The sequence below is a fragment of the Artemia sp. Qi Xiang Cuo genome, chromosome 3, assembly GCF_049724085.1.
Source record: "Artemia sp. Qi Xiang Cuo chromosome 3, ASM4972408v1, whole genome shotgun sequence".
Taxonomy (NCBI): Eukaryota; Metazoa; Arthropoda; class Branchiopoda; order Anostraca; family Artemiidae; genus Artemia; species Artemia sp. Qi Xiang Cuo.
In genome coordinates this window covers 87,396,749-87,412,201 of record NC_142796.1, presented here as the reverse complement: position 1 = coordinate 87,412,201, position 15,453 = coordinate 87,396,749, and the positions used below count along the sequence as shown (strand labels likewise).

The following is a 15,453-nucleotide window of genomic DNA, read 5'->3' as shown; positions in this document are numbered from 1 at the left end:
TCGAGTGATTGGAGGGCACCCACCCCCCCCCCACGCCAATCATTTTTATAAACAAATCCAATAAAAATTCTAAGATAGCCATTTTGTTTCGCATATTTGAAAAGTCTAGTTATTATGTCTATGGAGATGACAACCCCCCTCCATTTCCCTCAGGGCAGGGGCAATACGCAATACTAATTGCCCATTGTTAACATTAAATATTTTTCTGGAAAAGAGGGTTATATAGACTTCGGGGAAGGCTAGTTCAATGTAAAATCGAAAGTTCTAGTTCCATTTTTAAAAGTCAAGAGTGCCCTTTTTTTCAGCCCTTCTCTCAAGCCTATTAACTTTCCAAACACATCCAGTCACAATTTTGAGGCAGTCCTTTTGTTCAGCATAGTAAAACGGTCCAGCAACTATGTCTTTAGGGATAATGGGCATGTCAACCCCCACAATTATGCGATTGCTCCATTATGCATTAAAGCTAAATGTTGCTTTAAAACTAAATCAAAAGGGACAGTTTGTATGGTTGCCAATAACACACCTCAGAAATATACCGAGAACGACTGGGGGTATTAAGTTGAAACTTTCGGGGCTATTACTTTTACTACTTCTGCTCTTACAATTTCAATCATGGGCAGCGCAATAGCAGTGATTAAGTGGAGAGCGATATGGCCACAGTGTATTATTTCTTTTTTCTTTTTCTTTTTTTTAGACCAGGGTATTTCGTATAGAAGGAGTAGTCACAGAGACTTCGAAAAGGGCTCATTCGATTGGAAATAGAAAGGGTTAGAGCCCTAACAGTCGAAAGTGATTGAAGGACAACCAACCCCCTCCCACACCTATCATTTTCCAAAACAAATCAAGTCGAAAATTTGAGATAGCCATTTTGTACAGCGTAGTTGAAAGGCCCAGAAATTATGTCTTTGGGATGACACCCCCCCCCCCACACACACACACAGCCCTCAGGACAAGGGTTATAAGTTATACCCAGGGGATAAATAAGGTTTTTAAAGAAAGGGTGCTCGTATAAGATTCGGAGGGGGCTTATTGGATTGGTAATAAGAAGTTCTAGTGTCCCTTTCAAGGGTCAAATTAATCGAAGGGCAACAAGCCCCCCCCCCCCCTATGCCCATAACTTCCCAAAACACATCCAATCAAAATTTTGAGATATCAATTTTGTTCAGCATAGTTAATAGGTCTAGAAAATATATTTTTGAGGATGACACCCCCATCTCACAGCCCTCAGCACAAGGGTTGTAAGTTATGCCCTGAGGGCATATAGGGTTTTTTATGAAAAGGGTGATCGTATAAACTTCGGAGGGGCTCATTAGATTGGAAATCAGGAGTTCTAGTGCCCTTTTTAAGAGTCAGGAAGGCAGCCACCAACCCCCCCCCCCCTAACCCATGGCTATTTTCCCTGGATGCATCCGATATAAATTTGGAGATGGCCATTGGTTGTCATAGAACCTTCGAAAAGGAGTCATTCGATTGGAAATTGAAAGGGCTAGCGCTAGCCCTTTAAACTTTGGAGGGGGCTCATTGGACTGGTAATCAGAAGTTCAAGTGCCCTTTTGAACACTCGAAAGTGAGTGGAAAGCAACAAGCCCTCACCCCCGCACGGCCAGCATTTCTCTAACACATCCGATTAAAATTTTGAGACACCTATTTTGTTCATCGTAGTTGAAAGGTCTTGAAATTATCTCTTCGATCTATAAACTTTAGAGGGGACTCATTGGATTGTAAATCGGAAGTTCCAGTGCCTTTTTTAAGAGTCAAAGTGATGGGAGGGCAAAAATAGTCAAACTAGTCAAAAGATCATATAACAAGGCTGTTGGGGTTGACAGAATCCCCCAGAGTCTAGGGGTAAGGGTTGTAAGTTATGCCCCACGGGCATACAAGGTTTTTATGAAAAAGGTGGTCGTTTGAACTTTAGAAGAGGCTCATTTGATTGGAAATGTATAGTTCTAGGTCTCTTCTAAGAGTCAAAAGTTGTGGTGAGCAACTAGCCCCCCCTCCCTGACAGCCTCTTTTCCCGAAACGCAATCAATTGAAATTTTGAGACAGCCATTTTGTTACTTATAGTCCAAAAATCATATGACGATGTCTATAGGGTGGATACAACTCCCCAGAGCCCAGGGGCAAGGGTTGTTAGTTATGCCCTGAGGCATATAAGGTTATTATGGAACGGGTGGTCGTATAAACTTTGGATCGGATGGAGCTCATTCGATTGGGGGGGGGGCTATCATTCTCCAAAACACATCCTATCAAAACTTTAAGCGAGCTATTTTGTTCAACATAGTTGAAAGGTCGAGTAACTATTTCTTAGGGGATGTCAACCTCCCCACAGTCTTCAAGGCAAAGGCTGTAAGTTAGGCAATTCGTTCATTATTTACATAAAGCATATTTTATTGAAAAAGGTATGCTTATTTGAACTTTACTTTCCAAGAAGACGAAATACATCCAGGTGAGCCTTTCTGAGAATTTTGAGAGGAGTGTCGAAATAAATTAAAAGATGCTATGTATATACGGATTGTCAAAAGGGCGTAACTCAGAAATGACTGACGATGACAAAAGGTATCGGAATATTGGAGCCTCTCGAATAAAAGTCAATTTAATTTATCAGCCAACCGAACCTTTGAAAGGTGAAAATCATGATTGAATGACTTGACAGTTCGGTTTTAGAGTACAATTTTATCAAAAGGTGTTCGGCTTAGCAATGGGCGCTCCTTTAAGTCCAGTCCTGGCTAATTTATTTTTGGATTCAATTTAAATGTTCGCTATTCAGTGTTTTCGTCTGTCTCCTTGTTTCTTGGGTAGGTTTATGGACGATATTTTATGATTTTGAGAACATTGATTGGATTCCTTCAATTTGTTTCTTGACCATTTAAAAAGGTTTGACAAAAATATTAAATTTACTCTAGAACTAGAAAAATAAGATAGGTTACCCTTTTTAGATATTTTCAAACAGATCGTGGTAACGAACCGTAAGTAAGGAGCGACCCGGCTCAATAGTAACCGAAGCTCTAAAAACGGGATTTTGATACCAAAAGATACATCAAGAGAATCAGATTTTAATACTGATTTCAAATACATAAGTTTCATCAAGTTTAACCCTACTCATCAAAAGTTACGCGCCTGAGAAAATTTGGCTGATTTTCGAAAAAAGGGGAAAAGACCCCCCTAAAAGCTATAGAACCTGAATGAAAATCACATCATCAGATTCAGCGTATCAGAGAACCCCACTGTAGAGGTTTGAAGGTCCTATCTGCAACAATGTGGAATTCTGTATTTTTTCCAAAAGAAAGATCACGGATGCGTGTTTATTTGTTTTTTCCCCAGGGGTGTTCGTATCGACCCAGTGGTCCAAGAATATCGTGGGAGGGCTCATTCGAACAGAAATTAAAAGTTCTAATATCCTTTTTGAATGACCAAAAAAATGGAGGACAACTAGGCCCCCTCCCACGCTCATTTTTTTTCAAAGTCACCCGATCAAAATTTTTAGATACCCATTTTGTTCAGCATGGTCGAAAATATAATAAATATGTCTTTTAGGATTATTTAATACCCCAAAGTCCCCGGGGAGGGCTGAAAGTTATCAACTTTACCTAATGTTTACATATAGTATTGGTATTGGGAAGTATACCGACTTTTTCAAGGGAGATTTTTTCTGGAAGTGGGGGGGGGGTCGGGGGTTATGTGGGATGATCTGTTAATGGAGGACTTTTTCATGGGTACAGGGAATTTGCTTTGAAGGGGGCTCCGGATTTCCCAGCATTATTTAAAAAAACGATCAGAAATTAAATACAAAAAAAAAACAATTTTTTAACCGAAAGTTAGTAACAACACGAAAAATCAAAACAGGAAGAAATTGTTTATTTAATGATTGAGTTTGCCCCCTAGTCAATAATTCACTATTTAAACCCAAGATATTGTATTAATTTATTAAAAGCTATTAATTATAATTAAAGGCATTTGTGATTAGTTTTTTTTTTTTTAGTTCAGAGTTTTTATTCCACAATACATACAGAATCCAATCACAACACTCCTAATCCCCCTCGAAAGGCTCCATGGCCAGGGATACAAGGGGGAATGAAAAAAAATACAATATATCCAAACAACCATAAAAAGGAAATCAATCGTCAAACAACATATAAAATTAAAAAGCGACCATACCTGAGGCCTATCTACAAAACTATATAACAAAACTAAACATTCAGGGGACATCAACTCCACATAAAAAAAAAAAAAAAAAAAAAACTTCTGTTTGATTCTTAACTAAATAGTCCTTAAGAATCTTCTTGAAAGTACCAAACAAGTGGCATTTCTGTACTGAAGAAAGCAGGGAGTTCCAAACCTGATGACAAGCGATGCGATGAGGGGATTGAAATCTGACCGCACAGTGGGAGTAGGAGGAATGCAGATATTATGTGACGAACGAAGGTTATATGGAGCTGAATCAGAAATAAACTGAGGAGTTTTTTTGAAGGTCATTTTTAAAGAATTGGAACGAAATTCGAACTTTAGCGTAAAGAGCGAGGTATTGACTAGGCGGCGAACCCCCTAATATACGTTACATAAGTTACGTATATTTATTACTAATAAAAACGTTCGTAAATAAAATTAAACAACTTTTGTAGAAAGCCATTTAACCAAATAAAAGTAAAATTAATATATAATTTTTTTTTAATTATTCATGTACGGTGAGCCAAAATCAAAACCTCCATTAATTCAAAGACATTCTAAAATTAAATAAAAAAACAAGTTTTTTTAACTGATAATAAGGAGTAACATTAAAACTTAAAACGAACAGAAATTATTCCGTATTTGAAAGGGGCTGTCCCCTCCTCAATGCCTCGCTCTTTACGCTAAAGTTTTTTTTATCATTTTAAAAGAAAGGGTTGTGAGAAATAGCCTAACTTTAGCGTAAAGAGCGAGGCGTCGAGGAGGGGACAGCCCCTCCTGGAGTATATATTGATAGCGAATTATTGTATTTGAGGGATATTTTATTTTTCAACGGGTATCCTGTAATTTGTAAATGAAATAAAACAGAAAAGGCAGATTAAGCATGAAAAAGGTAATAAAACGAAGGTTCTCAACTTTTGGACACTACAATTTCCGAATGATACGTTTCATTACCTTACATACCAATTCTTTGGGAGAAAATTAAACGGACTCTAATGAAGCAGAATATTTCAACTTGTTTTAAATCAATCAGACCATTGAGTAACTTTCTAAATTCTGGAAAAGATATAACACTAAATAGTTTGACAAGTGGAGTATATAGCATCCCTTGGTCTTGTGGGAAATTTTACATCGGTCGAACACATCAGCAATTTGTGGAACAATTTATTGAGCACCAGAATTCAATAGATAATGCTCTAAAATTTACGAAACCTCCTGACAGTTTCACTTCAGCTTTAGCAGAACATATATTATTTATATTATTTAATTCGGACCATTTTGTGCAGTTCGGGGAGGCAACAGCCATTTTCAATGATAAAGTTTCACGCAATAAACATATTTTTGCGGGTTTATCAATTAATAGAGATACTGGGAATATAAATATTGATCGTATTATGATATTATTTTAAAAAATGAACCCATATTTAAAATAAAAATAAAGTATTGCAAAATGTCCGAGGGGTTAGTTCAAAAAACAAACCTAAGCGAATAGCAGCATCAAAAGCTTAGCATAAAATTATGTCGCAATAACCTATTCCTTGTTCATTTGCTCTTTTAAAAGGTTTAATCCAATTACTTCTGTGAGGTGGTTTCAGTAAGGTAGCTTCAAATTGTAAATGTTAATTGTATATTATATTTTTAGGTTAGTCTATTTTAGTTTTGTGTATATTTTTTAGTTTTAATTTATTTTTTTTCTCTACGCTGAAGGCGCCTTGTTAGATTAAATAAAAAAACAAGTTTTTTAAACTGAAAGTAAGGAGCGACATTAAAACTTAAAACGAATAGAAATTATTCCGTATTTGAAAGGGGCGGTCCCCTCCTCCACCCTTCGCTCTTTACGCTAAAGTTTATTATTGTTTCAAAAAATAAAGTTCTGAGACAGAGTCAAACTTTAGCATAAAGAGCGTGGCGTTGAGTAGGGGACAGCCCCTTTCATATACGGGATAATTTCTGTTCGTTTTAAGTTTTAACGTCGCTCCTTACTTTCAGTTTAAAAAACTTGTTTTTTTTGTTTAATTTCTGATCGTTTTAAGCTAATGCAGCTTTTATTTTGGCCCACCGTCATTGAATAAGTAAACAAAATTTGCATAAAAATTTTACTTTTCTTTTGCTAAATGAATGTCTCTAAATTTGGTTATGACGTAATTTACAAATTAAACTTACGTAACTAACTTCTATATTCGTATATTTTTCTTCTGGCAAAAAATACAAAATTACAGATTTTTGCAGATATGAGCTTGAAACCTATGTAATAGGGTTTTCTGATACGCTGAATCTGACGGTGTGATTTTCATTAAAATTCATTCACTTGTAGGGGATGTTTCCCCCTCTTTAAAAAATCGGGTAAATTTTCTCAGGCTCGTAGCCTTTGATGAGTAATACTAAACTTAATAAAAATTTATATATTTAGAATCAGCATTATAAACCCATTCTTTTGATACATTTATTGACATCAAAATTCCGTTTTTAAAAGTTTCGATTACTATTGAGCCGTATCGCTTGTTTTTTTTATTGTTTTTGTTTTATTACGTATATGTTATTACGTATATGAGGGGGTTCTCCCCTTAGTCAATACCACGCTCTTTACGTTAAAATTTAAAAAAAATTTTAATTCACAAACCTCTGAATCACAAAGAACGTGTAATTATAATATATATCTCTTTTTAAAGCACTAAAAAAAAAACTGTAGCGTAAAGAGCGAGGTATTGACTTGGGGGAGAACCCCCTCATATACGTTATAAATTCCGTTCATTTTAGGTTCTAATGTTGCTTCTTATTTTCAGTTGAAAAAAACTGGTTTTTTTAAATTTAATTTCTGATCGTTTTTTAAATAATGCTTGGAAATCCGGCGCCCCCTTCATAGAAATGTCCCTTACACCAAAGAAACATCCTCCACGGAAAGATTCGCCCGAGTAACCCCCTCCTACAGCCCCACCCTCCAGAAAAAAATTCTTCCTGAAAATGTCTGTATATTTCCCAATAGTCAATAAGTAATGCTTGCAAGTCCGGCGCCCCCTTCATCGCAGCTTCCCTTTCCCCATGAAAACTTCCTTCATGGACAAATCCTCCAATAAAACCCCCTACCAACCCACCCCCCCACTACCAGAAAAAAAACCTCCTGAAAACGTATGTATACTTCCCAATAACCAATGCTATATTTTAACATTGTACGATGCTCATAAACTTCAGACCTTCTCTCAAGAACTTTGGCGAATTCAGTCAAATTAAAAGACCTTGTTACCATACTTTCAAGCATTCCGAAAAAAATGGCTATCTCAAAATTTTATCAAGTGACTTTGGGAAATAATTTAGTTTGGGAAGGGGTCTAGTTGCCCTCTATTTTTTTTTTCACTTAATAAGGGCACTAGAACTTTTAATTTCTGTCCAAATGAGCCCTTTTATGATATTCTAGAAACACTGGGTCAATATGATGACCCCTGGAGGAAAAAAAACAAATAAACACGCATCCGTGATCTTTCCTCTGGCAATAAAGACAAAATTTCACATCTTTGCCGATAGGTGCTTAAAACCTCTACAGTAGGGTTCTCTGATACTCTGAATATGATGGTGTGATTTTCATTAAGGTTCTATAACTTTTAGGGGGTCTTTCCCCCTTTTTTTGAAAATCAGCCAAATTTTCTCAGGCGCGTAACTTTTAATGGGTAGCACTAAACTTGATGAAAGTTATATATTAGAAATCAGCATTGAAATCTGATTCTGTTGATGTATCTATTGGTATCAAAAACCCGTTTTCTAGAGTTTCGGTCTACCATTGAGCCGGGTCGCTCTTTACTTACAGTTCGTTACCACGAACTGTTTGATACGGGCGAAATATTCGTTTTTTTCTTCGTTTTCTTTTACTGGCCTTAGACCCATTTGTCGTCTTTATATTTATTTTTTGTGCTTTATTAACAGAAATTAATTAAAAAAAACTTTCCGAAATAGATGTTTTTAACACCCCCCCCCCCCCGACAAAAAGTCCGACTTGAAAAAATGTAACAAAATTGTATATAAACAAATTTTTTATCCCTTTTTTAAAGTTTTTTTGTTGCATATTGCGTCATTCTATATTTTCTATTTGATATATAGCATATATATTAAATAGACTGTATAAAATTTAATAATATAATGAAAATACACAAAATAAAATAAAAATTAAATAAAAATAAAAAATAAATAAAAATAAATCAAATAAAAAAAATCAGTTTTTTCAACTGAAAGTAAGGAGCAACATTAACAATTAACGAACAGAAATTACGTACATGAGGGAATTTGCCCCCTATTCAATACCTTGCTCTTTACAATAAAGTTTTAATTTTATTCCAGTTCTTAAAAAATTACCCCCGAAACAGAAAGGCCGTTTAATTAGAATAGATAGCTCTTTTGAAAGTATTAAAAAAAACTTTAGCGTAAAGAGCAAGGTATTGACTGGGGGGCGAGCCCCCTCATATACGGAATAATTTCTGTTCCTTTAAGTTTTAATGTTGCTATTTAATTTTAGTTTAAAAAACTTGTTTTTTTATTTAATTTCTGATCGTTTTTTAAATGATGCTGGGAGATCCGGCGCCCCCTTCATAGAAATATCTCTTCCCCTATGAAAACATCTTCCCTGTTAATATCCTCCCACGTAATCCCCTCCCCCCGACCCCCCACCCACCAGAAAAAATCCCTCCTGAATACGTCAGTATACTTCCCAATAAAGAATACTATACTAAGTAAAGAATACTAAGTAAACAATGGGCAAAGTTCATATCTTGCAGCCCTTCCCCCGGGGACTGTGGGGGATTAAGTCATCCTCAAGGACATAGTTTTTAGATTTCCGACTATGATAAACAAAATCGCTGTCTCAAAATTTTGATTGGGTCACTTTGGGAAAAAAATAAGCATGGGAGGAGGCTTAGTTGCCCTCCAATTTTTCGGTCACTTAAAAAGGGCACCAGAACTTTTAATTTCCGTTCGAATGAGCCCTCTTGCAATAAACAAACAAATAAACGCCCTGGGAAAAAACAAACAAATAAACATGCATCCGTGATCTTTCTTCTGGCAAAAAAACACAAAATTCCACATTTTTGCAGGTAGGAGCTTGAAACCTCGACATCAAGATTTTCTGATACACTGAATCTGATGGTGTGATTTTCATTCAGGTTCTATTCCTTTTAGGGGGTGTTTCCCCCTTTTTTCAAAAGTAAGGCAAATATTTCAGGCTCGTAGATGGGCAAAATTAAACTTGATGAAACTTATATATTTGAAATTAGTATAAAAATCTGATTCTTTTGATGTATCTATTGGTATCAAAATTCCATTTTTTAGAGTTTTGGTTACTATTGAGCCGGGTCGCTCCTTACTTACAGTTCGTTACCACGCACCGTTTGACTATATGTGCTTTGAACAGTCTTGGAAAGAACTAATAAAATCAAGCTGAATATTTGACATATAACGATATTAGTAATTGATAAGCTCATCCGTTCAAGATTTTATTTCACTGTAATTTTTATTTTTATATCCGATGTTGTATGTACAAATAAAAAATATTTTTGATATAATTCGTTTTCAGTAAAGCGCCAATGACGCAGCAGGCATTAGACTTTTACAATTAGCGAAAGGGCCAGTAGCCAAACTCTTGTTCGTGGTGATTTCTTTTCGTTTTAAGTTTGATTTGCGTATTCAATTTTAGTTTTACTAGTTTTAACGTTTATTTATTCATTTATATTAGTACCTGTTGTGTGTTTGTTTGCTATGATTGTAATTTAATTTCTGTTCACTTTGGTAAGCGTCATAAACTATTCAGGGATTGTGTGATAATGGCAGGGAAAGTTGTATTTCACACAAATGGATGGACGTCAAAAGGAACTGCAGTATGCCTTGCCCACTTTCAAAAGCAGAGTCGATATAACGTTTCCTCTAATCAAGTCTGAGCATGAGCATGTTAACATACACACAGTGTTTAAACCTTTAAGCTTCTAGAACATATTTTCTATTCAAATCCTAAATCATGTTGCGGCTCTTAAGACAGCCAGCTCTTGTGTGCTGCTCGTGCACCTAGTACATACTGCTTCAGGATGCTCCTAGAACTGGAACACATGTTACAGCTCTTTAAAACAGCTTGACTGAGAAATATTTCATTTGTACGCCCAATGTTGACCCATCCAAGTTGTTTATCAACTCAGTTGTTTATCAATATACTAATACACGGTTAAATACATGTTTTCAATGTGTGCTTCACGTCTTTAGAGCACATTGATTGGGAACGTCATATTTTTGCCCTATTTTGGCTATGTTTGCCCAATTGTGAAATGAGCATTTTCCTTTTTTTTGCATTCCTATATTCCTTGGAATATTGTATTCCTTATTGTATATTGTATTCCTTGGAAAGTAGTATTCTTTGAGATCACTGGTATCACTAAATATTGACAGGTTGAGTAATTTGAATGGCTGCACCATTAACATTAAATACACTGGATGCACGAATTACACTCTCACTCAGACTGTTTAGAGGACACGGTTAGACTATTCTTTCTTATACTAGTGCTGGCAGAGAAGCAAAATAATTACACTCCACTAAGCCTGCACTTGCTAGAAAAAATTGAAACAGATAAAGCCTTTCGTAATGCGGTAGAAGAAGATTGTATAAAAACTACAAATTAAAAAGTTAAGAATTAATATGAAAGGGCATATCTATTCTTTTTCAATCACTTTTTGATTTTGACTTCTCAGTCTTGAAAGATCAACATTTGACGTAGGCAATTAGTTTAAAAATGTTAAAATACACAGCATGATAGTGAAAATATTAGTGACTTTGGTTGCAGACAGTCCATTGCATGCTATGAAGAGTGTTACATACAAGATATATTGCTCATCTTGGTCACACTTTACCCCGCCCCCTTCCAGTAGTAAAAAAAATTCAGAATCTTGAATTTACTTTTCTGTTTAAGCATAAAAAATACGGTGAAGTCATTAAAAAAATCGGGAGTGGGGAGGGGGATGCAAAATTTATATTTCGAACTTTAGAGGGCGCAACTTTGTTGTATTTTCATTCTTTTCAATGAAATACCAAAAACCCAGTTTTCACTGAAAGAATTAGTTGTGGAAATCTACAGAGGGGGGGACAAATAACCTGGGGTAGTGGGCAAATTAAGGTGGGGTGTAAAGAAAAAATATGAAAGAGCCTACCTTTTCTTTCTCAATCAAATACTTTTTGATTTTACCTCTCAGCCTTTCTCCATATTTCAGAGTCAATTTTGTGCTAGCTTTCTAACTGTGCACATTTGTATTCTAATGTTTTCAAGTTGGTTTAAATATTAACAAACAGTACTTTCCTCAAAGCTACAAAGCTACAAAGCTCAAAGCTACAAATTAACAAGTCAAAGAGATATGAAAGGGCTTACCTTTTCTTTTTCAAATTGAATTACTTTTTGATTCGACCTCTCAGCCTCTTTCCACGCTTCCGAGTCAATTTTGTACTTGCTTTCCAGCTGTGCATATTTATTTTCCAGTCTCTTCAGATTGGCTTTAAGGTCAGCAAGCTCAACTTTCCTTTCTAGCTCAGCTCTGACAGCTAAATCAGAAAACATCTTAGAGATTTTAAATTTGTTGGGGTACATAAGACATTTTTGAGAAAACAGGCACAACTTATTGAGGTGAGTTAGCTGCACAGCTTATGAGGCACAACTTATTGAGGTGAGTTAGCTGCACATTAATAAAGAAAAAAGCACCACAGGGAATTCTTAAAGCTGCCAAATGGCTCAAATGGTTTGATTTTAAGCGTTTTCCTAGCAAGTATGATAGAATACTTTTAGAGACTGCAGTTCCCCAAACTTTAAAAAGAAAATTCTACTCTGTTTAATTGAAAAAACTAAATTCACACTTTCTAATGATCTAAATTTATTTAACTGAATATCTCTATCTCTGGCACAAAACAAGAGAAGTTAAATACTTGTTCTAAGATTCCTGGGAAAGCAGGTGTCTTTCAGTTTTCTGTTGCTTATTCAGATCTCTTATCTATACTCTACAAGTTATGGCAAGACTGACCAATACATTATAAATAGTTTAGTAACATGAACTAAAAAGTTTATAATTCACAAGACAGGGTGATCCTTTAAGATATCAAATCCTTTTAAAAGTTGGACCTTCTCTGAGATGTCACGTTTGCCTAGAGTGTACAAGTTCTTTAATTACAACAAGTAGTATTTGCCTTCTCGCTATTTGTATCTTAAAGATTTGACCTTCAATTCTTTGTCAAGTCTCTTTTTGGAAAGATTCAGCTGATGCTTAGGATACCACCTTGTCACATAAATTGTTCAAATCATTGACAATTCTATGGCCAAAAATAAAAAATTGGGGCTGATTTTGAAGCAAACTGAGAGCTTGTGAAGTTTCTTTCAATTGCCCTGCATTGGTTTACAAAAGGAAAAGAAATAAGAAGAAAAGCAAGCAAAAGAAAGGAAGAAGAAGGAAAAACGAAGAAAAAGACAAAAAAAGAAGAAGAAGAAAAAGAAAGAAAGAAGAAAGAAAATATGCTTGTGGTACACCCTTATGCTTAAGTAATGTTACCATTAAAATTTCAACACAAAATGATAACACACAAGAGGCTCTGTCTTGGAATTTTTGCCTCTTCTGCATTATTCCTATCAATGCTGCTACTCAAATTCAAATTCAAGCCATTTTGATTGTCTTAGCTGGGATAGAACCACTGGTTTCTGGTTTGTAGTATATTTGATTAAGTAGCAAGTTCAAAAATTAGAGAAAACACTATTTAATTATCTCTTGTTCTGGAAAATTGGTCTTCTGGATTCCATAGTATCAATATTATGTGTGAAGTGTCTCCGATTTGCCTGCAATACATTCCCATAGAGTCTGCTAAAAGAAAACATCCCAGATAGATGTCCCGCTAAGATCACTGTTGCAGAAAAAAAAAACTTAATTTTAAAAAGTAGGTATCATTCATAGAACCCGGCCCAGAGGTAGCAACAGGATTAAAAATGATAAACAGTCAGTTCAAGATAACTGACCTCAAAATAACAGCCAAAAGACTAGTCTATAACAAAAAAATTGAAAGGTTTTCAAAGGTACTGCTCATTTTTTGAAGTTATTGACTAAATCATAAGCAAAAAGTTAAAATTAAAATATTTTTTTTTATTAATTGAATATCAAGATAGCCAAGAAATGGACATAGCTTTAGGATCATAAATATATCCTGAATCCATCTATAACATTAATTTGCATTGCAGATTTACCATTGCATTGCAATGAATTTACCATTGTTCTAATAAGCCACTTAATCAATTTAAAGAAAAGAGAAATATATGCAAAAGTGCATATTAGTACATATATTGTATGTGTGTATATATTCAGTGTATATGTTACAGTGAATGTCCGAAATCTGGTTGATGTCGAGATTCACTGGTGAATGTCCGAAATTCCTTTTTCTCTGCTTGGATTCAATCAAATTTGTGAGTCAGCTTTTTCAGTCTTAGCAAGCTATAATGGTAAAAAACTAAAGTTAGGTTAAACTATGTTAGTTTAGGTTAGATTACAATAAATTCGGTTATAAATATCAGAAATGGGTTAATAACCTAAGCTAACCCAACCTAAGCAAATCTAACCTAACCTGTCATCATGAAACCTTGCACTAAATCGAAAAAGTTGACTGACAACACTGACTAAATTCAAGGTAAAAAAGGTATTTTGGACATTCACTGGTAAATGTCGACATTCACGAATATCGAACATTCACAGTAACATAGGCCTATATATTCAGTGCGTATTGTACATTCCACACTTTTTATTTGATCATAAGTGTTGCAAAAGAATGTTATATTTGTAATCAGGATGAAATTCTAGCTCTAAAGTATGAATATTTCTTGGCTATCTCAACATCCAGTTAATAAGAAAATTTAGTAAATTTTTGCTGAATAAAATAAATGAAATTAAATTTATTAACAAAGATGGATTAAAGTTTTTAAAACTATCCCTCTCACCAATAAAGCCTGGTCCCTGGTACTTATCCTTTATTCATTCTCAGGTAAGTATTGTGAAGGTGAAAAATTGTAGTTGAATAGGCTAGGATGTAAGCAACTAAGCATAAATTTAGTTTGACTTCAAATTAAAAAAAAAAAAGTTTTCTAAGATTGTAGCCAACCAACCTTATTTACCCCAGTCTCAACAATCAAAAACTGCATCATATTCAAGATTAGGAGCTTACTGTATATGTTTATAGAAGATGCATTTTAATCAAGGCATGGCAAATTTATACTTCATCATATAATTTAGCAGGGAAGAAACTAAATACATTACTTCATGCCTTTTTTTATGCTCTTCATAATAATCATTTTAGGGCAAATTCTTTGGCAGGCTTTTTTTTTTTTTTTTTTTTTTTTTGCTAGCAGAACACAGTAGCCAAAATTTTTAAAAGATATTTTAAAAAATGTCTGGTGAGAAACAGTTGTCATTTGTAGCTGATCAGAAATTGTAACTATTATTTTCGACTAATCTTAAAAGTAAAATGTTATTTTAAAAAAAAATTTGTGTGAATCTTTAAAAAGAGTCTGATATCCCTAAAAACATTGTCAAAGAGAAACAAAAGTACACCATTGGAATCACCATTGTTTAAAACCCTAAGCAAGACAGTTATGGTCCCTACCTTGAACAAAAAAGGAAAATGACATTTTTCATAGGTAGTACTGATCCCTTTCATTTTATTTTTTCTGCTTTTTTTCTTTATTGTTAGCAGGGCACTGAAACATCATAGAGGTGTTTAAGGGTTCATTTATAAGCTAACTTCTATATCTAATTATTTTTTTTACTAATTTTCAGCTTTACATCATAGCCTAAAAACCGTAATCAGTTACCTTTTGAGCCCCCCATTAAGGTTAAATTCAGAGAAAGCATAAAAAAGGCACCAAGTGATATATTCATTTTTTCCTAGATAAATTATGTGAAAAAGTAGACAAATTAGCCATGGAACCCCATCTCTTCTATATTAAGTAAATGCCTTAGATGTATTGCGGGGATCACCTATGTTGACCAAGTCTCAAATGAAGACCTCTGAAAGCTACTCCATTGCCCCAAAACCATCACGGACTGAATCAAAAGCCAACGACTCCACTGGCTTGGCCATATTCAGTAAATGTCAGCCAACTATCTACCAAAAATCACCTTTGAAGGATGGGTTCACAGCACATACCCCCAAGAAAACATCATAAGAGAATGACTAACAACTTCCTGGCCTGTAGCATCGCCCAGCTACTACGTCTAGCGCCAAATAGATTGAGATACCGTTGCCGGAATTAC

General features: G+C 34.9%; 1 protein-coding gene across 1 annotated transcript in view; it reads right to left on the bottom strand.

Annotated features, from left to right (window-relative positions):
- Mad1 (Mitotic arrest-deficient 1) overlaps nucleotides 1-15,453 on the bottom strand; it is a 183,894-nt gene that overhangs the window by 143,945 nt on the left and 24,496 nt on the right. Inside the window, exon 2 of the mRNA XM_089086702.1 lies at nucleotides 11,550-11,719. Coding sequence (XP_088942828.1) covers nucleotides 11,550-11,719 — 170 coding nt within the window. The remainder of the gene's footprint in view (nucleotides 1-11,549; nucleotides 11,720-15,453) is intronic.